This window comes from Calonectris borealis, chromosome 2, assembly GCF_964195595.1.
Source record: "Calonectris borealis chromosome 2, bCalBor7.hap1.2, whole genome shotgun sequence".
Taxonomy (NCBI): Eukaryota; Metazoa; Chordata; class Aves; order Procellariiformes; family Procellariidae; genus Calonectris; species Calonectris borealis.
Genome location: NC_134313.1, coordinates 52,795,356 through 52,818,432, shown reverse-complemented (window position 1 = coordinate 52,818,432; position 23,077 = coordinate 52,795,356). Strand labels below are relative to the sequence as shown.

General features: G+C 43.2%; 1 protein-coding gene across 2 annotated transcripts in view; it reads right to left on the bottom strand.

Annotated features, from left to right (window-relative positions):
• Nucleotides 1-22,538, bottom strand: part of ANKRD29 (ankyrin repeat domain 29) — a 28,287-nt gene extending 5,749 nt beyond the window's left edge. For both annotated transcript variants that reach the window (XM_075140666.1, XM_075140668.1), the window contains exons 1-6: nt 22,518-22,538; nt 17,093-17,203; nt 15,009-15,107; nt 12,583-12,681; nt 5,593-5,691; nt 2,583-2,681 (exon numbers count right to left, since the gene is read on the bottom strand). In XM_075140666.1, the coding sequence (XP_074996767.1) occupies nt 2,583-2,681; nt 5,593-5,691; nt 12,583-12,681; nt 15,009-15,107; nt 17,093-17,203; nt 22,518-22,538 (528 nt within the window). The remainder of the gene's footprint in view (nt 1-2,582; nt 2,682-5,592; nt 5,692-12,582; nt 12,682-15,008; nt 15,108-17,092; nt 17,204-22,517) is intronic.
• Between the last annotated feature and the right edge of the window lie 539 nt (nt 22,539-23,077).

Genomic DNA, 23,077 nt, shown 5'->3' with positions numbered 1-23,077 from the left:
TGCCCACCCAGCAGACTGCAGACCATTACATTCCTAGAACAATGTTAAATACCCCATATGTTTTTAAGCTGTGCTTATTTCCGTATTTGATTACAAGCTAATATATATGGACCACAATTCGTTATATCCAGCAGCCAGCAGTTCCAAACATACTCTGACCGAAATTTCTGATGCTCTTTCTCTTAACTAATGACTTTGCTTTGCAGCTTTGAATCTCAGTGTTTGCTTGTGGCTTGGAGTTTTAGAAAGGACCAGATTAGGGTGGGAGGTGAAATACCCCTCAAATTCCCAGTAAGGACTTCCAGGAACAGAGAGCACCTACTCTCAGGCTACTCAGTGTCATCTCCTCCACTGTTCTGCCCATCAGTCCACTCGCACCACTACACCAGCTGAATTCTTGCTAATAACAAATTGCTTGCTTGTCTGAAGTCTACACTCTATATAGGTTTACTGGCTTGCATATATGTGTAATTGCATGTCATGTGTTAAGAAAAAAATACTAATTTTCAGAGTATTTTGCATCTGCTTAGCCAGTCAGACTAAAGCCTGCTGGGACACGGGCTGCCAAGACAGAGCATAAAATTCATTGGCAAATAATCTTCTCCCTTTGTTTTTGAGTTGGAGAAGCAAAGAAACATCTCCCGCACCCAGCTTCAGACACTGCCCCCAGCTCTGTCTAGACAAAAAGATGACAAAAGAATTCCTGCCTGGCTCCACAATGTCAGAAAGAACAGAAGGCGGCTAAAAACCAGGAGAAATGACATTGCCAGGAAGAAACTCGCCAGGAAGCTTTGCTATTCAGTCTTGTGAGAGCTGAGCTGAAGGGCCTGCACACGGACAGCCAGCGCCATCCGAGATGCTCTACAGTGTCAGGAGCACCCCTGTGGGACTGGGAGATGGGGCACGAGACCGAAGGGGAACCGGTACCCACTGCAGCAGCAGGAGGAGACATACAGGGCAGATGCACATGCTCAGGCAGATGAATTAAGCCCCCAAATTCACAAGGTAGAGCGGAAAACTTGGACACCGTGGGGAAGGAGAAGCTTGCACTCACACCTGGCACTCTGCAGCTGGGGCCAGCCCTGTATTTGACGTTACGTTGCTTAGAAAAGTTTCCTACAGCAGTGAGAGCAGTGTAGTTTGTAACTGACAGTGAGAGTCATCTGGCATCGAAACTGCCCCATCTAGAGCTACATTCCTCATGACCAACATGCCACCTTCGAACAAAGTACAAATTTGTTTGTTAGTAAGAAAGAGACTGAAGTCCATCCAACCATTACTTTGCTAATTAAACAGTAAAAATGTTCCACTTGTTAAGGAAATGTTTCAGGTTACAGTGGGCCCAAATACAAATGCCATGGACTTATCCAGGCATAATCTTAGCAGGGATCAGAGGTACCCTGAAGCAAAGTAGGCCCGTACTGCCGGAGATGAAACAGAGCCAGGAGGAACATTCACACAGAGTCAAGTCTTTTCCTCAACTAAGGTTTAAAAATGCCTCATGAAACATTGTGTTGTAGAAATTGGATTAGAGAGCTAAAAAAATATTGTCAGAAAGAATTAGCTGGGGCATTATAATTATGGTTAGCAGAATGCAGTTTTTATGGCAACACGGTAGAGCTAAATCTAAGGCTCCCCAACTTTATTTTGACTGACTCAAAAGGCATTAATGCATACCTTGGTCTATCCACTGCATTAATTAACAGCTTTTAGGAACATTTCTTAATCTTGATCTTGGGAGACAGTGTGGAGTAGCCTAGGAGCAACTAAAGCATTAGTCCAGGGAGCAGCTGCCAGCACAGCTCTGGTGCTGGAGAGGTGGGGAAAGAGACAGCAGGAAAATGACTTTACTGTGGGCACATAAAATGCTAATCCAGTTTCCTTACACTACAGGAGTAGCAGGGAGGCTATGCAGACCTACAGATGCAGCAGAAGTCATATAGATCAATCTCTGCTGCCAGGCTATGATTTGTCAGGCTTTTTGGTGTAGGTGAAAGGAAATACTGAAAATACCTGGCAAAGCTTGTCACATGCCACGTTGTCCACTGTTATTGGAGTTTTCACATTCATTTGCTCCTGCCTGCTGATTTCTTACGTGCTGCAGTCAGTGATCACAGCCACCTGGCAGCCATACATGACTGACTGCAAGGACAAGACCTTATCCCATCAATTTAAAACGTGCAGTGAAGAGCCAGGACAGCTACCTTGCCTGCAGGGTTTCAGCAGACCACAGGGGAGGCTCTCTCAAAACAGGCAAAGCTTCCTGGGAAGCCCTGTCTCTAACCAGACATTTCTAAGTGCTGGGAGTAAAGCTAGCTGTGCAACTCCCACAGCTGGCTACTCAAAGCAGCATCTAAATGTGCTGTTTAAGCACCGATTTTAGAGTCAAGAAACAGCTAAGCAATTAAGAAAACCTTTTTTGGAAACCAAGAGAGCTTTTATATATATCTCTACACCATGCATGCTTACGTATCCCTCAGTTAGTTTAAAACCTAGGAAATCTCTCTAATCCAGTGTTAATTTTTCGTAACTGTAAAATGTAATAATTAGACCCCAGCTCTTCCCTGAAGTGTTGAGCTTACCTGCCGTGGCTGGTTAACCTTTGCTCCTGAAGAAAGCAGCAATCGGATGACATCCAGATAGCCTCCTTGTGCTGCCAGGAAAATTGCAGAAGCTCCATCCTAAGAACAAATACATCCAGTTTACACTGTGTTGAAATGATGCCATTTTTTCTATACACAACCAAATCAAACTGAATCGAGTTCTCCTCCTTAAGCAGTGTAACAGCAGATATATAGCCAAGCTTAAGAAACAATTACCAAAATCCAAAGTCTAGTTCATAGCAAACTACGATAACATTTTCATTCAGCATGCACAAGAACTGGCTCCCATCATATACCAAACTGAGCATTAAATCCCGGGTGTGGAATACTGAGAATCTAGTTCATCGAAGCACTGATCTACATAACAAGAAATCCATTCCTATGTAGCAAAATACATTTATTTCAGTTCATCTAGCTTTTATATGTTCATGCAGAAGTGTTCTGCTACATAGACACACACATGGTGAAAACATGTTCAAGCACTTTGCAGAACTGGAGACTCCAGCAGTGGAGTCTGAAGGAGTAAGTACTGTGCCATATTGCTGTGCCACCCCAGCAACTACCACGCCACTGCTCTGGCACATCTTGTAGATGAGACTTCACCTGTAATATAATAATGTAAAAGTAGCACATACAAGACAGAGTGTCTCATAGCCCTATCAGAAACCAGCATTTTTCTGCAAAGGCATGTAGAAGAAATGAACAAATACAGGATTTTTTTCCTCAACATGTCTTTCATGTGCAGATGTTCTCAGCATTTGGCTTCACTGAGGCTTTTTCCTTAGGAAAAAAATGTAAAAGCTCTATTTCATTAAGTTTTTTTGATGAAAAAATTTCAAATAGCATTAGAATCCATCCAACCAACTGGAAGTGGAAACCTGCACTGAGGGTGGGACAGGTGTTTACCCATCCTATATCCAGAGTGCTCAGCACAGAGCATGCTGGGGCAAGTTTCCCCAGGAGGTGCGGCTCTTTTAGTTTAAAAAGATACATGAATGAACCCCTTCACTGCATCTCAGATGTACAAGTACACATCTTCCAACCAATTTATGCATATGCTTATTACAAAATACAGGGCATTTTAGTGGAAGCCTGTTGTTGACCTTGTTGGCATATCACTATGTTGGGACCGAATGCTGTTATCTGTCGAGAGATACTGCTTAGCTACTCCTCTTCCTGCAAAACTCAGCACAGACTTAGTGAAGCATGAGCTAAGTATAGTGCCCCAGGGACTGAATTTAGAATGTTTGACCTTGGTTTCAAGACAAATGTCCTGGTAAACAAGAGAGGTGTCTGCTGGCACTACAAATGCTGTTTTCTCTGGTTGCTATGTGAGTACATGAAATAGGGTGATGGTATCAGGTTCTTTGTAGGCTTCCTCCAGAGACAGGAGTAGTGAGAACACTTCCATTTAGAAAGTAAACAAAGTTGGGTAATAGCATCAATCAAGATGGAGAACCTTGGGTTCCCTATCATCCAACCATTTTAAAAATTAATTAGTAGTTTTTTGTACTTGATTTGAATTGATCCTGTAATGAGAAAGCTGTTTTGAGGCTGTAAGATATTTCTGCAAGAAATACTGTTTAGTTAGGGAATTCTCTTGTCTTCTCCTCTACCCCTCACATAAGTCAATTTAAGATTAAAACATCTATCTTGATGGTTTTGGGAGGACTACCCAAATGCATGCTCGAAATCCTGCTCATTTGGCTGCCTGCCAGTGAAACTACCAGCCAGATACCACTTTGCAAAAGCAGCTTGATGATGCCCCACAAAAGGAGCCAGGCTAATGCTCGTTTTCAAGATATTGTGTTCTTATTTTATTAAGCAGCTGTTTCTGACTAGTTTTGCCCAATGGCTGTGAGCAATAAAAATACATCTCTAAATCCAATTGCAAATACTGCGCATTTCCAGGAGAGACAACAAGGAAGTTATTTTACTGCCTTCACTTCTAGGTAAGTGTCTGCAGGTGTGGCAGCATGGCTATTTTTAAACTTCGTGGTAACCCCGGGGATTACCGTGCAGAGGTATGAATCACTGCCCTCAGATTAGAAAGGCAATTGCTATTTGCACAGCAGCGAGGGTGGAACACCCTTCTTTATAAATACAGGGTCAGGGCAGCACAGAGGTGGGGATCCCCTGTGTGACCAGTGCACAGCCCCCAGTGCAGTCACCATGCACGTTTGTGGGAGCTGAGAGCGCAACAGCATCCTGCAGATCCAAAACCCATGGAAATGGCTGGAAAAACTTGTATATCCCTGGGGAACAATTTCCTCTGTGTCAGTCTTGAGTGCCCTGGGGTAGGAAAGAGTGGTGGGAAGTGGAGGGAAAATCTGCCACTTGTTTCTGTTGAATGCTGAAAAGCTCAACTTATTTGAGTCTTTGTTGGAGTAAATTAAATCCAGTGCTTCATTGGCTCAATCCAGCTTTCTGAAGAGTCAACTAAACAACGTCAGTTCGGCCATTTTAACTATTCTTTGGCCAAAACACTGATAAGCTGGAGATGCACAAATACCAAATAACATCATTTTAACTGATATTTTAAAAAAATATTTTAAAGATATTTAAAGATTTTAACTTTTGCTACTCTTTCTGGCAGAAAACTGATGAACTGATTCTCTAGTACCTCAGAGGCTTTACAGCTATTCACTCTTCTGTCTGCAATGCAAATCGTGGTAGAACATGACATGGTCTTTTGTTCAAGGCTAATGGATAGCACAAATCCAATCCGGATTTGGTACATATCCTTCATACAGATAACGAATCAAAAGGCAGCCAAAACATCTTTTCTCATTTTGTGCTACTTCTCCCAGGATCATGAAAAGCAAACAGTTAACAAAATTCACATGTTAGAAGAGTAAGAGTACTATAAAACCGCAACGTTTGGCAAATGCTTCTTTGTGCTGGAGCCAGAGCATCTGCTGTTGTCCAACCAACAGCACATTTGTTCCACCACCAGTGTTGTCAATATTATCTGTGTCAAATAACTTACATAAAGTTGATCATGAATGTTGGCACCGTGCTTCAACAGAGTTTCCACTACTTTTGCATGCCCGTACTGACAAGCAGCTAGAAGAGCAGTACCTCCATCCTGTGAAAAAGCAAAGGATGGTTACAGTCAGGTGAGAGGGCAGGTGCTGGACTGAACACCACCATAAAAAAAAAGCAAATTTTAAGGCTTTTCAGAATTTGGCTCACAGCAGTTCTGTAGTGACTAGCTACTGAATCTTTCATAATTTTAGTACCAAGTCTTGCCACATAAATCTTTAAACTTGGTTCTGTCACTATAAATATTTGTCTCCTCAGGTTTTTTTTAGTGAAGGACAGGAACTAAGAAAATTCTGCTTTTTGTTCCTTGTCTTCTGCCTTCCCACTAGAAGCTTTGTTCCCTTCACAACTCCAAGCTCCTCCATGTCTCTTCCCTTTACAGCCAAATCCCCCACCCCTGCCAAGCTCTTCCACCTATCGAAGGATAGCACACCTTTCCCCTGCTCCAAAGCCTACTGATCATCTACTCTTCTTTGGCCAGAACCTCATGCCCTGTTGTGTCCTGCCTCTCACCTGTTGATTGTTGGCCTGATGAAGTGTAGGGAGGATGCATTTTAAAGCATGCTAGCTAAGTGGAAGTGTGAATCAGACCAAACCCATGACCGTCAGTGAAAGCCCCATTACTTCTGCCGAATTGATCCCTGCAGGTAGGATCAATCCCAGGCAGTTATAGTTGCTGCACATCACCACTAAAGGGCGACCTAGGCACATGCAACAAATCCTGCTTGTAAAGACGCTCTCTTGGGAGCCGTCTGAGAAGGGAAACACCTCAGTGTAGCTGGCAACTGACTCCAAGCCAGCTGAAACAACTGAGATAGCAAATGTGGGTCTTGCCATCTTAAGTGCACTGTGGCCCCCTCAAAAATTACCATTATTTCTGACACCGATGTGGAGAGGAAGTTCGTATCTTCTGCCTGGGATGGCACCATGCCATCGTGCAAGAATGACGCACACCCCAAGTCATCCACACCAGAGGTCTTCTCTCTCCTTCCCTGCCTTCTCCCAGTCTCAAGCCCCTCCTCCACAAGATAAGCTATCTAAAGTATTTCAGATAAATGGTTTCTAGAGCTGTTATTAATGTGGGCAAAAGATTGTGTTTTCCCTCAGCCTTGTTCTCTGAAACAGCTCCAAAGTTTTGTCTGAAATTTTCCACACAGACAGATATCCACAAGAGAAGTTCCAGCTTGAATGGCCAAATGGATCTTTTATAATGGGAAGTGCCAATCAGATTTATTAATCTGTGGTGCTATTTCATGCCTATAATAACCTCATGAAAACTCAAGCCCTGACATGACTGAACTAACCCACAGGGACTGTCTGTAGCTACTCTCGAAACCTCATATTCACCCTTCCTCCCTATGACAATGAAAAGCAAACAAGGCCTGAATGTCAGCAAAGTCACAGATGTGAAGCTGTTATCTAACAAGCTAAGAATTGCATATTAATTCTGGATTATTTGAGTAAATATACTGTGTAATCAGGTCAGTGGAGTTAAGTCACTCTGTAGCTACAATGAGTCATTAGACTTTCCTGTCAAATTAAACTACCCTAGTTTAATAGGAACTGCTGGAACAAAACACAAAAGCAATCACAATGGTTCCTGGATTAAAAAACACCTTATAGACACTTAAAAAACAATGGCCAAAGCTAATAGCTTCATGAAACCTATTTCCTGTCTCCAACCAGCTGAAAGCCACTTTGCTGGAGTAGTGAGTGACCAGATCAAAGGGCTACAAACAAAAGACAGAGACATTTTTAAAGACTCTTTCCCTGAAAGAAAGGGAGAGAGAAAGGTTAGTGAGTTAAGAAGAGAAACTGTGCTATCCAGATTGGAGGTCCCCTGTGGAGAAGCAGGGAAGGACGAGTTTTAGGAAGCTTAAAAATATTGAGGTTCCCTCTATGGAGGGTAAATAGACATAGCTGCATATGGGAATAGTTTGTTTATTGCTTTATGGTCTGGTTTTTGTTTTCTAAAATTCCTGTGTTCTCAACAAACTCCTGTTATTTTAAGATTGTTTAGTTATTAACATAATTTCTGGAGGGAACCAAATGACAGGTCCCAAATAAAAGGCAGGCCTGCAAAGCTAACCGCAGTTAGCACAGCAGAGCTGAAGCCCAACGCTTTGGAGTCCAACTGTATGATCCCACCTTGGGAGATGTCATAGCTTGAGGTTTAAGAAGGGAGACACTTCCCGCAGGATATGTCTAAGTGTCTCAGAATGGGGATCCTGACCAAGTGTTTGGTTGAATCCAGTCAACAGTTTTAGACAGATACATTTTTTGAAAGAATAACATATTTCCAAAATACACCATTTAGATCTTTCAGACTAGAGTGACCAAGTTCCCTAGATCACCCTGATCAGAGTTCCAGGGATCAGAAAAAAGCATTGGGTAGTCCCCAGTTCCAGCTGCCCACCCTGAAGCAAATACTTACTGGGCCAGAGAGAATTGGGTAACAACTTGGCTCAAAGGTTTGGTCCTTGATCAGGAAGACAACTGGGCTCTAAGACCTGCTCTACTGTGTCTCCTATGAAGTCTCTCCTACATTCAAAAGAAGAGACTGAGATTCATTTGAATGCTCTGATAAAGACAACAACAGGTCTTGTTGTAAGAAAAGGGAAGCTGGGACCAGAAATCTTTTTCACTGAAAAGACCATGTGGTGAGACAGCACTCAGTTAAATCGAGGAATTGTCAAACAGTGTGAAGGTCCATGGTTTCCTAGGAGAAGAAAAACTCAGCCCCTTCCCACCCCTATTGAGCTTCCGTCTTGCTTTCTCTTACACTTTCTTCTCTTTTTGCCAGCACAGAGCCTTTCCTCCAGCAAGTTCTAGCTGGAGACCCCAATGTTTTATAGGCTATTGGGAAGGCAAATGAGTTATGGAAAAAAAAAAAGAAGTAAATGTGAGAGTTTTAAAATCCTTTTCAGCCATGTGATTCCCTCTTTTATTTCCTTTTTGGCTTCAGATGAGACAAGTAAAAAGCTGAAGCAGCATCTTTGGTACTGGCAAGCCTCTTGGAAACTCTGAGCAAGGCAACAAGTGGGAGCAGGGACACGTGAGCAACCACAGAGGCGCTTCTGGGGCAATCGCCCTTCTGCAGCGGGCAGGAGGCTTGTGGTGCAGCTGAGAGAAGGCACATCGCCTTGGGTTTACTTCTGGCTCATATCCTGTTTTTCCGACACGATGTAGCTTCTATTAATCCTTCAGTTCAGATAGGAGCCAGTTCTCTCAGCTGTCTCTGCAATTCTTCCTCTGAAACCGTTTTTCTTATCCCCACACAGTCTGTCCGCACTACTGGTGGCACATAGAGCAGCTGCCAATCTCCCATGTAAGCCCTTGGAACAGCAGCACCCGGTAAGACCACGCTACCTGGTGTAGACTTCCCTGTCTATTTCCCTGCCTCTTCCTTCACCTCTGTCATCATCGCCTGAAAGTAGCTTAGAATTATATGGTGTTTTATCATCTCTGATGTATGCTACAAGGGAGGGGAACTGATCTTCTGCAATCACAACCTGCTGAAAAATCGCCTCTGACATGCCGTTCAATCTGCAGTATTGCTCAGAAAACATGCCACCATGCAAACCCTTCTAAGAACCCACATGCTTATAACATCTCTCAGAGTAAGAAAAGAGAACACGTTTCAATTTATCATGCATACTTCTAAGGATGCCAGACTGGGACAATGCAGAATAATATTATTGAATAATATGTATTTTATAATAAATATATAATAGCCTTCAATAGTGCTATTTATTCTCTTTACAACATCAGCAATTATTGCTAATTACATTATTACACTATTGTTTGCTTTGCCTGCCATAGTGAATATCAACTCTAATGATACAAGGGATTGAATGCCTATATTAAAATAGTTCTCCAGCAATCTTGTATATGAATAACAAATGTAGTAATTACAATTTACAGAGAGGTACATGAAAAAGAAGATGTTGGGCTTTGCATTTCCTTGCTTTAAAGTCTCTGTTTCCTAAGATACATTCAATTTGTTTTCTTATTTCAATTCCACGTCTTCATTTATAATAGAAAGTTCTTTGCAAATGGATTAATTTTGCAGTGCCCTTTAAAAATAGTCAGGATCAGCCATATCTTTTCCAGCGCTGCTCCCAGCTGAATGCCTTAATCGGAAAATGCCTTATCTCTGAAAAGGCATATTTTGTCAACTATATTGTTTCTGGGGCTTGGAGGGGGATGGAGGAGCCTGTTATCTTAGTCGCCTGTTAACAGAAGCAGGGTCTGATGGAATAATTCCAAGCTATGAAAACCACATTATTAAATCAGAAAATTGAACTGATACAAAAACACACTAGAAGGCCAATGGAAGATGCATACTGTCAATGCAGTACGTTCTCAGTGGTGGCTCCTGCTCAGGTACACACTGCTGCACAAAGTACAAGTTGGTTTCCCACCCAGCCTCAGTCTAAAAATTCGGTGGATTAGCAAAGCCCAGTCTGGAATCTGGAAGCATTTGGATTCCTCTGTCTAGATCCTCATTTCAGAAGAAGAGCTGCAGTCCCCAGGCAAGCAATGAGTGAAAGAATGAACATGGCAATTTCCAGGACAGGTCCCAGCATTAATGATGAACCTAGCAAAGCCCTCATACTACTATTCAGAGAGAGCAGATCCTTTCAGCAAAGAGGGCATGGACGTGACAGCTAACCTCAACTTCTTCAACCAGTGTCCCTTTAATCTTGCGCAGATTAATTTTAACTCAGCTATCCTTCTGTCAGCTTTTAAAAGTCTTTTCAGGCACTATAGCTTGTGTCATACTCTGAGTGCTGAGGCGACTGATACACCTCAATGATGAAGTGATGAGAAGGAGGGAGTGCTTGGACAGGCACATTTGATGCTGCTGGAAAATAGCCTTACATACACATCGCATGCCAGTTTGTCATATTATGTCCCGTGGAAGTTGGTGTTGTTTTATGACCAGCTTGACTGAAGTGGCAGAAAACTGTGACCTGGAGAGGAAGAGCAACCTGCAGCTTAAAAGATACTTAGGACTGGCACGTGGGCCAAATCAGGTCTGAATTCAGAAGAGGAGGCAGGCAGGAATATGGGGGCTGGGAGCAAAGTTTCAAGGTGAGCAACAGCAGAGCTCAAACCTGCATTTGTCCAAAGATGGAAGCCATTAGGAGTGGCTGAATGCAGTATTTTCTTATCATTTAGATCTTTACTCCCTTTTATCTGCCCTAGTGACTCACATCGATATATTTTGCATGCTTCATAGAAAATCATATATTGTCATGAAGGATCAGACAATTTCAAGCCTGCTGTTCACCTCCTGGGCCAAGTCTTGGCCTCTTCACAAACTCCTAGATCATAGGCTGCGCAAAGGTTTGATGAAGATGTAACTGTGCCTCTAGAGAGAATAAGGTACTCAGCCTCCACCTTCCCTCCTTTACAAGTTTTCTGCATTCACGCTCTGCAAAAACACTGCCCAATTGCATGCTGAGCTGCAGTGAGTAGTCCAGGCTCTTCCTACGCCTGTGGACACATTTGCTCCTTCAGCATGGCTTTGTGGCCTTTTTATAGGCCAGATGACTCAAAGAACAGTGTAAGTTCACTTGCCCAACTGTATACAACTGAATGCAAGAGAAGACAATCCTTCTGAATCTTGCTAACCCTCACCTATACCCTGAAAAAAAAGACTGAGAAGCAACCCTTATTTTATATTTTAATGTGCAGCTTCTCCCAATAACTTTGTCCCACATGAGATTATCCAGCACTTTAAAATTCAGCTGTTGTATTTAACATTGCAACCTCCTACATTGCCAAGTTCCACAGCTGCACTCCACGTTGTGTAAATAGCCACAATTTCATTCATGTTTTTAAGTTTACTGATTGCTGCTGTGGTCAGAGAGTTGCTAACCACAAGCATAGCTCCCTGGGGTATGGGAATCCTGCTGTAATGGCGTGTGCGGACTCTGGCCACAAAACCTCAGGATTTTTAGTCCCGGGAGCATAAGAGTTGAGTCTCTGGTGTTCCATCAATTCCCTTAAAGCCCATATTTCCAGGGACCCTGGAAAGCAGGTATGGGTTGAGGGAGTCATTCGAATCACAGACTATAGCATCTTCAAAAATTGGTTACTGTGGGGTAAAGAACTATTCCTTCTTCTTCAAACACATCGCTATGGATCCCAGGGTAAGTGACTGGCAAGTGTCCTCCCCAGATCATGGGAAAGCTCCAAAATGTGGCCAGCATGTCAAGGGCAAGAATATTTAATGAAAATCTGGTGCTTTTGGTTCTGTTTGCTGAAAGCAGAGGTGTAAGTACTGCCTTGGGCAAAGAAACTGAGTTGATGTACTCCTGTCAGTGATGAACTGCTGTTCTTAATGCTGTTCACCTCATGAGGGGTGATGAACCAGACCCAGGCTCTGCCATCTGTGCTTTTGGCTATTCTAAGAAGATTTTGGAAAAGGACCTGCCTGAACAAAGAAATAGAAGCTCTGAGGTGCATTTCATCTTCTTGTCACAGATGGGTAAATAGGAATTTAGGGAGGACTGAAGCCATTATACTCTTATGTATTCTATGGTGGTATGCAAAGACATCCCAACGTAGATGAAATTTCAGTGTACAAAAGTGAAGTACGTATACACCTAAAATGGGATCCTACCTAACATGGACAAAAACCCCCTTCGTTCTTGTATTGGAGGATGGCTTAAGAGGAAAGAGTGATATCACTACCAAGGGACTGATCTTTGATCAACTTATGTTACTAAGTCTAGGTAGTACAAGCTAGTTCCAAGTTAGTATTTTCACAGTATGTTGCATTACTCATATTACTCAGAAAATCTTCAGGTGAGGAAATCCTTTTATCATCTTCCTGCTGCCATGTCATGTTTCATGTCAGTAGGGAAAAACAGCCTTGATTGTCAGAATGTATCAGCATGCAAAAATAGACCCATCATCTTACTTTATTTTTAAATTCAGTGGAGGCTCCAAATTCAAAGAGAAACTTCACTACATCGTTGTGGCCTTGCTGTGCAGCAAAGAACAGAGAAGTTGCACCTGACTGTAAGGAAAAAATGGATTAAAAAAAACCCAAACACATTACACACTTGACTGAAGTACACACATTTCAGATTAAAAAGTATTGAGCACAATCAGTTGAATATCAGCTGAAAAGACATGATGATTTTGAGGACTCCAGAGGACACCAGGTATCTTAGGTCAGTTTTCTTCCCATTGGACTGAGAAATCTGTCCAGCATCATACATTTGAGTAAAATCCAAGTTTCACACGGGGCTTCTGCACAGAGTTTCTGATGTAGACCTCTTAGGATTCACTCACTTCTACTCAGTCATCAGAAAGGGAAAACAAGCCCAGAGTGAGAAAAGGACAGTCTTGCACAACAGAGAAACAGCCATTTTGAAACCAACCCCTATTCCACCTGCCGCTACAACCTGAGACAAATAGGAGCATGGGATGGATTTGGATCAGGGTGTGGAAAGACCAGGGAGGCGGTTATTTAATACAGCAGAGCTCCACCTTGCTTGACTCTCCACTGACAAAACGTGACTGCTGTTGGCGTAAGTCATCCTTGTCTCTTGCCGCAGTAGATCCCCATCCAGCCAAGCAGCCTTCAAGCGGCTACAGCCAGCCCTGCAACTCCTGCTTTCCCTTAACCTCACTGAAGAACTGAACCCCCATATTTTATACTAGTTGTATAAAATACTATCATTAACATGTGAGTAAATCAGGACCCAAAAAATGATTAAAGTAAGATTTTAATGGCTGGACAGAAGGAACGAGGAAAGGAAGGATGGGAAGAAGGAAAAGAGAAGGAAAAGAGAAGGAAAAGAGAAGGAAAAGAGAAGGAAAAGAGAAGGAAAAGAGAAGGAAAAGAGAAGGAAAAGAGAAGGAAAAGAAAGGAGACAAGCAGGCTTTCCTGACTTTGGGCTCTCTCATGCCATGTAAAAAGTGCAGGAAAAGGGAGCTACACATGAAATTCACTCCAGTGCCAGAAGCCTTTACAATAGCACATGGCCCCTTGAGACCATTTCAGAGCCCCCTCTCCCAGACACACTTATGGGGCTCTCACTTCCCCAAGCTTCACAACAATTTCAGAGTACAACAGCACTGGTCTGAGTATGTGGATTTAGTTTCAGAACAGTGCCATAGGTCTTTAGGGCTTAAACTTCATCTGTTTTGCTTCCTCTCTGCAACAGAGTGATTTTGGAGGATTTCAGCATTTCCCTTTCGGTTGGCTTGCTGAATCAGTATGTCCTGAGTGATACTCAAGAGCAGCTCCATAAAACTGTTCTCAACTTTTCCTTTTGTTGCTGCTTTTCAAGCAATGTTTACCTAAGGGAAGGGACACGTTTAAATACATGTTTTTTTGGAACAGGACCCCACTGAAAGACACTGACAGTCACGGTTGAAGCAAGTTTAGGCCAGTAAGTGCAAAGATGTTTATATCATCAAACATGGCATTCACTGACTCGGTAACTTGCAGACGTCAGCATGAGATTAATGCTCCAGTTCCAGGTAACCAAGGAAAGTCAGAAACATTTGCTTGTATTGTTCAAGTGACAAGCATACTCCTGTCCTGCACTGCCTGCTGCCATCCCATGTTACTGCATGCCCTCCTTAGACTGCTCTTCTCTTTGGACCAGTACAACTGCCGTTGTCCCAGAGCAATTCTGCTCTCTGTGTAGCCGGCACACAGACCAGGGTGGCTGCAGGTACTCCTTACAACCATTTGCGCGGAGTATGAGGGGAAGGCACTTTCCCAAAACCAGCCACTGACACTGTCCCTTCCACAAGCAAGCGTGTCATGGTGCAAGAGATGCCTTGAATGCAAAGCAGAGATGCAGGGAAGGGTACGGGTGATTAAGCTGTGTGATTGTTAGAGATGACTTGGCTCAGACTAAGAGGCAGAAACTCCAAAGCATACCAAGTCAAAGTAATCCCCGGGCTAGAAATGGCATCCACTCCATTTTAATGACCAGACTCTGCAAATCAAAAGGTAAAGGACTTCTCCTTATCATTTATCCCATTCAGAGAGCTGTAATTACTGTGCCAATAAGTAAAACCGCAGATGCATAAATGGTGTAACCCTGGGGGGTTACATCTCAGATGTAACTGCCCCTCACCAACCAGATGTGCCGGAAATGTTTGATGAATTATTTATAAATGTACCTCTGGTATCTCATTTTCTATTATAAACTCCAGACATCTGATTCCTTGATGTCCTCAGGAGAACAGACCCTGTTTATATGTGCACTGCACATCAAGTGACAAATGGCCGGTTGGCAAAAAGCAACAGACAACACTCTTATTTGTAATAAACCAATAGTCACTTAATCAATCCCTGTTTGAATGCAGAACTTCTCCTACCTCTCTCTGCAGATTGATATCTGCTCCTTGCAACACCAATTCCCGTACACAATCTATGTGGCCATAGTAAGATGCTACCATCAGAGCTGTTGTGCCAAGCTGGGAGTAAGGAAAAACAAGTCAGTACCTTCAACAGACACCTCCAGCAACGAATCAGGCTGTCTGGAAGAGACAGCACCTCTTCTGAAAAGCTGAAGGAAGCTTATGATCATTGAAAAACTTGCTATCATTTAAAACTTATTACCAAGAATACTTTGAAAATGATCAGTTAGCAGGTGTTAAAGCAAAAACATTACAGACTTGCCTGCAGTGCTGAGGCCTGACCATTCAACAAATATGTATGCAATGACTTCGCCTTATTGTCCCAAAATAAGTGCAACAAGCATAACAAGAATATTTTTGGTTTGTACACACCATTTTTATCAGAGAATCCCAAAGATCTTTGCAGAAGAATAACCTTAGACACAGGAGCTCGCTGACTTAGCTGAGTCACTTAATTCTGAGTCATAGTCAGGAGTAAGGTCCAGGTGATTTGAATACTAATTCCCTATCCAAAAGATGAAAGCAAGCTCACTCTGACTCTTCACATTATATGAGAGAACTTTCCATACCGGAACTATGCATTCAAGTTCCCTCAGTACACCATAAGGTCACTGCTCCCGTGAACCAAGTAAGATTTAGGTTATATGTATGTGGTGTATGGACAATACGCGGAAACCACATGCATAAGGATGAAATTCATCCTTCTAAAACGTTCACACCAGTTCAATTTAAAGAAGGAATGTGTGACATTACAAAAAAGAAGCATGCAGCCTTAATCGTACGAAAATATTTTAGTCTAGGAAATGTGTATGCCTGATACAATTAATAAGTCAGGATATTTTACAGTGCATTGTAAACATTCTTGACCAAAGTTAGCCGCCTTCTGAGAAAAAATGAGCAGTAGTGGACCTTATTTCTTTACATCGATCTCTGTCCTGTTTACTTCATGCCCCCATTTGAACTCCCTGTCAGAATGACAGTCATAGCATCAGCTCCAGAAGTACTGCAGGACAAAAAACTTGCCTACAGGGCAAAAATAAAATGCAAATGAAAAGATACGTTAAAGTCAATGAGCTTAGAAAATCTCTTGCACTTTGAAGGTATTCAAAGTGAGAGAAGCTGTGGCAGGTTCATGTTTCAGGCTGGAAGTGGCACTAATCCTGCACAACACAAGCATGAGTCTCAGTAAGTCAGTCCCAGCACCAGACAAAAGAAACCTGGGAACGTCTCAACGTCGGTTTTCCCCTGCTCTTTGCAGTAGCTTAGTACAATCATGTATCTCTCCATATGTTGCAGGCAGAATAGCAAGACATTCCCATTATCTGTGTTTTCAACCCACTTCTAATCTCAAAACTAATTTCAACCCATGCCAATTACAGTAAGGAAATCCCCATGAAATCTTTCTGTCATGTGTCTGAGCTCCTCTTTGCTTGGAAGTCGTACTGTGCCTTCATGTTGGTGCCAAGTCCAGGAGATGCTGGGGAGGAGGGGGAGGAAGAAGTTAGGAGGTCAGCAGTTCTTCTGACAGCACCTCTGGCTGTAGGACACTGCACGCCACATGGGGCGGGAACGGCTGCACATCAAATGCAAACTTCTACATCGTCTACATGGAAACTGTGGTCCAGGGTTATTTTTTTAAAAAACTAATTATGAGGAGCTCTGCTAGCTGACAGAATCATTGCTACCTGGGCTCAGCTGAGTCAACTCTTCACCGTGATCTATAACTACAATGACATTTTCTTGCAAAGGGAAGCCCGAGGTGCTAGGATCTATGTTTTTAATGTCAGCGCCACAAATAACTGTGTAAGACACATTTTTGAGTGCTGGCAAATTCCTAACCCCTTGCCACTGATGTAAATCATCACACTATTTTATCTTGAGTTTCAAACTTGCTTCCTGACAAGAGAAGGTTTTAAATCATCTCTAAGTGCCATAAGACTCTGGAATGTCTCATGTTAGATCCCTGCCACACCCTCAGCGCAGTGGGCTATAGAAAGCGATGTAAAATCAGTGCCATGGGTGTAGGTGCATTGTGTGCATACACTGTCTTTGCAGTCCACATCTACTCGCCCACTGTTCAGCAGCAGCTGGAGGAGAGCCAGGTTTCCTTTTCTTGCAGCCCAAAACGCAGCATTGGCGAGCGGTGTTTCTTTCTGGTGGGGAAAAAAGAAAAAGCAGAAATAAACCACTTTGGAAGATGCATTGGGCAAACACACACACGCAAATTCTGCATTCAAGCCAAGTTGCAGGCAAGTTTCAGCGTAGTGTGCTGTTCTTTCAAGACCAGAGCATGGAAGGGAAGGTAATTTAATTTCTTTGTGCAATTAAAGAGATTGTCTCCCTGGGCTACCTCATGTTGTTTCAGGTCTTCCCTGTGTCCATGGCAGCCTATGTCTCTTAGCTTGCTCTGTAATGAGAGACGACGATGCTAGTCCAGATCCACAGGGAAACATCACAGAAAACAATGCGCTAACTGGTGCCTGTATTGTCTGCTTCTGTGGTGGGGCTGGGCACAGTTAGGGAGGCTGAATCATCCCGCTGACACGTCCTGCTGCAGGACGTCCTCCTGGGTTTCAGGTTAGCTCTCTGCCGTCTCCTTCTCTTCTGCATATAAAGTCCCGATACAGGAAAAGTATTGCTCATGCATCTCCCATACTGTTTGGTCTGCCTCCTGCCTGGAAGTAACACCCTGTAACTGCGGGCACATGAGGTATCTCCTGGGTGATGCTAGAAAAAAAAGGCTAAAATCTTGCTGTCTATAGACTTACGGATTCACTTACTAGGTATGCAAGGCAATATGTAAGGCAAAATGAGGAAACTCTGAAATCTACATAACACAGGCCACCGTTAAACAAATTGGGAGTAATATAATAGTCTTTCGAGGCTTTCTTAGTCCTAGAAACAATGCCACAGCGTGACTTCTCCTGGGTAGGAGCAAATTATCACTGCCCAGCATAGGAGGAAGACAGCAGAAAAAGACACAGACCTTGCTCCTGACCTCCTTACCTGACCCATGCGGGTAGCTGCCAAAATGCTACCCTGACAGGTAAGTACTGCGACGGGTGAAGTGCGGAGGGGAAACAACGCTGTGATGGCAGCAGTACGTATCCTAGAGCAGGCTCATGCCGCCAATTTTTTAATAACGCCCAAAACCACCAACAGTTCAGTCATCTTAGACCAAAACAGTGTCAAAAATACATGGGGGCCTTGCTCTCCGGTGAATCCTGCCTTCAGGATAACCCAAAGAGAGTGCAGAGTGGATATAAAATTCAATCATTCCACTTCAGAAAATGTAATACACACTTCTCCATGTCTAAATGTCAATGCGCACGTCTAATGTGGTAGTCAATCAGGACTGAATGGTTTTATGGTTGATATTTAAAATGCACACATACAGCAGAGTTTAAACTGCTTCCTTCATTAACACGCAAGTAATAAACCTCACAGAAACCAGCAGACACAAGACCAATCCTGTGTGAATCTATCCCAGATCCGTTGCACTGAGCACTTTCCATGGGTTGCATTTTTAATATTCATAGGTTGGAAAATTGTCAGCTGTTTGACATGAGAGAAGTTCGAACCATTCAATAAATTGTAAGACACTTCCTATAAATTGGTAGCGATATTTCTTGTACTAGTACACATAGGGGCAGAAGTCTGAAAAATTTAGCCAGGACAATAGGCTAAATTCTGATCTTCCTTTTACAGCTAATACATTTCCTCTGGTGAATCTGTAGATAATGTCGATCAAAGTAGAGCTAACAGTTTATACCCTCCTTGCTGGCAATGCAGTAGTATTTTCCTATCTTTCCACTAAAATTTTGTGTAAAAGCAAACAATTGACCTAAACACACAGTGGCCTGTGTTGCCCTTTTTGCTCTGATTTATTAGGCAGATATTTATTTATAGAGCTGGTAGTTAGGAATATTGTCTTATTGTCCTTATTATGATGATATTCAGTGGCAAGCTATTGCAAAAGAATGATATTTAGACCTTACAGAATAGGAAATCAAATTCCTTACCTTTTATTGTCTCACTCTATCCCTTAAAGTTTTAGAAAGCTTTGGGATATAGCAATATATCCATACAGGGAAAGATTTGTTTCATCCAGCCCGGTTTCACTATGAGGGCACAGTAGCAATGTGACTGCATTTTATTATGCCTACCATACAACAATGCCTGTACCGATCAGGTAGGCAGGAACCAGAATCAATATTCAGGAACTCTTTACCTGCTTCCATCAGCTCCACATGAGGAGAGAAGAGAACTAAGTTGCCAGCGTTACCCTACTCTGGAAGTAGAAGTCCAAAGTCTTTAGCCTTATGAGTCATAAATCTCTACCTCTTTTTTTTCCCCTGTAATCCCTACAGTAGCTCTCCAGCAAAGTTGTCCTCATACTTTGGATCAGACCCAAGGAATGGAAGAATTCTCCAGAGCATCAAGGACACGAAATGAGGTTTTTCCCAGTGGTGCTTTTGACCCAATTTGGAATAACTGCTATCAGTACTTGTACTTCCCCTCGTGTCCCCGCATTGCTGGGGATTCCTTGTATAAAAGTAGTGTATACAGCACACTCAGACCATCAACCACGCAGTGGTTAGATAAAAAAAGCAAACACAAATCTGAGCTATTTTACCCGCTAGATGAATGGAATGTGCAAAATCATTCAGATGATCTGGGCACCCTTACAAGGACAGCCTCAAGGAGTACCATGTGGCAATTTCTTTTCTCCTTTCAAACTAAGGAGTTATACCTCTGTGGTCTTCATTTTCAGGTGATATCAGCAATACTGACATCACTGGTAGGCAAAATGTAAGACACTCTTTTGGGACTAATAATCTGATTAATTGAATAATTTTTGAGCAATAAATGGGTTTTAAACTGCAGGATGTGACATAAGCCTTGACTGCTGTTGTTCAGTTATGAACTCAATCCTATCTCATCAGATACTTCTCAGGGAGAGGTAATGTTGAATTTCAAGAGATTAAATGGACACAATTTTCATGTAATTCTTATTAAAAGCTAGTCTGCTCCTAAAGCCTCCTTAAAGTAAACAATTGATCCTCAGCACTGACAGTCTGGGAAAAGAACATAATAAATGTTTGAAAAAGTGATTAGCTAATAGCTTTGGTGAAAATGACATGTTTCATTATGTCATTTGCTCCAGCATCAGCAACTTTCAGGATACAATTTCCTCTACTTCCTCAAGATCTCTGAAGCATTATTTCAAACTCTATTCATTTCAATTGTTTATATGCTTTTACGAGAGCCCAAGATGAAAAGCTGGCATTATATTCATGCTGTATTGACATCAAGCAAAAATACTTATTCAAAAACGGCCTAGAGGAAAATATACGTTGTAAATCTGACAAGACCATTTCTATGCAGGAACATGGAAAAAATAAAATGTGATAATGTATCTGTATGTGGCATCTTAGGAATATTGAGGGGAAAAGTATCATTTAAATGCTGTGATCAGCAGCTCCCACTCCCTGCCCTACCTTTGACTTGCTGTTTGCAGAGAAGGGGCAGGTCACAGTGGGGTAACAGCTGAGGAGGAAGAATGCAGTTCTTAAACAGTGATCTTGAAGATGAAAGAAAAGAAGCAATAGGCAAAGAGAAAGAAAAGAAAGAGAATGCTAGCCCGGTGGCTTGTTCCTTGTACTGTCAAAATACAAAAAAATTCCCTTGTCTTTCTCAGTTTCCAAACCAGTCCTAATGGAAAGGAGGAACTGAGTAAAAAGTTTTAAGAAGAACTGGAAATCGAGATCAAGCATGATACAATGGAAAGTGTTAGTGGGACTTAAGAGGAAAGAGAGAGGACTTTATTAGATAGCGATACATCCTACATGAAGGATCCTGATAAAAAAGAAAGATATATGCTTACGTTCAAGATACAAATGTAAGTTTAGACAGGCAAAAGCTGGTAGAAGGAGAGAGGATATTTATGTGTATAGACAGTGAAAAAGAAAGATAAACGCTACCTGATGTGTAAGTAGGATAATAGGATGGAAAACATGAATAGACAGTGGCAAACAGAGATGGTAGGAGTCCAAGGTAAGTACACAGTCTTCTGAGAGAAAGAGAAAATGCCAAGGAAAAAGACACAGAAAAGAGAGAGAAAGCAGGAGGAGGTGGGGACTGCAATTCTCCAGAGGGAGAGGGAGCAGGCAGTGAGCTACCTTGAACGGGAGTACTTGAGAGAATAGAAAGTGAGAAACAGGGCACAGAAAAGGAGCTGATAGGGAGAGAACAGAAAAGAAGACCTGAAGGACAAGGTAAAAAACCAAAGAGGCCAAAAAAGGAGAAGGCGGCAAGAAGAAGGGGCTGGCACCACCAGGAACATGGGGCTAGCATCTGTTAGGGTGGATGCTTGTGAGAAATGAAGGTGGGAAAACACTCACAGAGACAGAATGGAGGGACAGAAGAGACCAAGACTAAGAAAAAAAAAGCAGGTATGAGACCAACGCAGGACCAAAAAGGGGATGACCACAGAGATTTCACCACCCAGTGTAAGGCTGAGCTGTGCTGTGAGCAAAGGTACCCTGCTCCCTGCCACATCAGGACTTTAACTGCAGGTGTAAACCACCTGCTGCACCACCACCAAACCGACACGGTGCCGCCGCAGCACCAGCACTCCCAGGGAAGAGACACATTGACAGGAGTGAGAGACAAGTACAGGGAATAATCCATTAAATAAAGCAATGCAACACAAGCAATATGGCAAAGGGCTGGCACAGAGCTGGTGATCAATAAGAGAAGGGCAAGCACAGCATCCAGAACGTGCATGACAGAGGAGAAGATGTACATCTAGCATAAATATTATCCGTTAGCATCAGTAAATTGCTGCTTGCTTCCCTCTTTGCCAATTGATTTTATTAATCCTGTCCTCAGATTAAAAAACTTATTTTAAGCGATCTTTCGAAAATGACTCTCTTGCATGGTTTTGGATGGAAGAAGTACAAAAAGTGACAGGAGTCACAGACAGAAAAGGGAACGAACCAGCCTGGCGTCGGTGGCCACCACAGCCTGAAACGAGGAGCACGGATAAACGCTGCCTCCGAACTATTACACAATCAGCACTAGCAGAGATGATCGGAAAAGTGAAGAGGAGGCTCCCGACTGCACCAAACCCCACAGTGCTGAGCCCGGCCACCCTAAAGCCGGGTGAAGCTTCATGGAGGCTCGCAGTTTATGTAACACTAACCGTGCATCTTTTGGGGATGTCAGCTGTGGGAAGCACCCGCTCCATCAGCTGCCACCGCAGCACTCCCGGGGCACCCCATAGCCCGGGAAGGACGCTTCTGTTTTCTTTCCTTCCGCCCTAAACCACCCCCGTTTTTCCTAAAAAAATAAATAAATCCCTAAATCCAAGAATATGACGGAGCATTTCACAGGCTGCCGGCACGGTAAGCACAAACCGGGAGGCCAAACGCGCATCCCCCCCCGCCCCTCTCCCCGGCTCACCTTGAACGACATCCTGCACATCGCAGCGCCCCGCCTCCGCGCTGCTCCGCGCCGATCCGCGCAGCTCCGCGCCCCAGGGCTGCGCGGGGCCGGGGCGGGGCGCGGCGCCGGGCCGGCACCTCCCCCCCGCGTGGCTTTATGCTCGTGAGTTTCTGGCTATTATTCCTCTTTAAAGGTTCGGGTTTTTTTTTGCGGGAAGGGGAGTGTTAGGGTTGTTATTGTTACTGTTATTGTTGTTATTATTGTTGTTATTATTATTGTTGTTATTATTATTAATCATTGGGCACGGCTCACCCGCAGCCACCTGCATCCCCCTGCTCCAGAAGCACCATCCCGAAAAGCGAGACCCCGCGGTGGGAGCCCACACTGCTCAGCCATTGGTTCAGACCTATAGATCGGGTCCTCACCGCTCAGAAATAGCACTGAAATGGTCTGAAACCCAAACAGTCCCACCCCTGCCCGGGTCTCCTGAGCCAGGTCTCCACCTCCATGGCAACTCTTTGCATTTCACAGCCTTTTCCCTTCATACCTAGGAAAAAACTGTCAAAAGGTATCGTTGT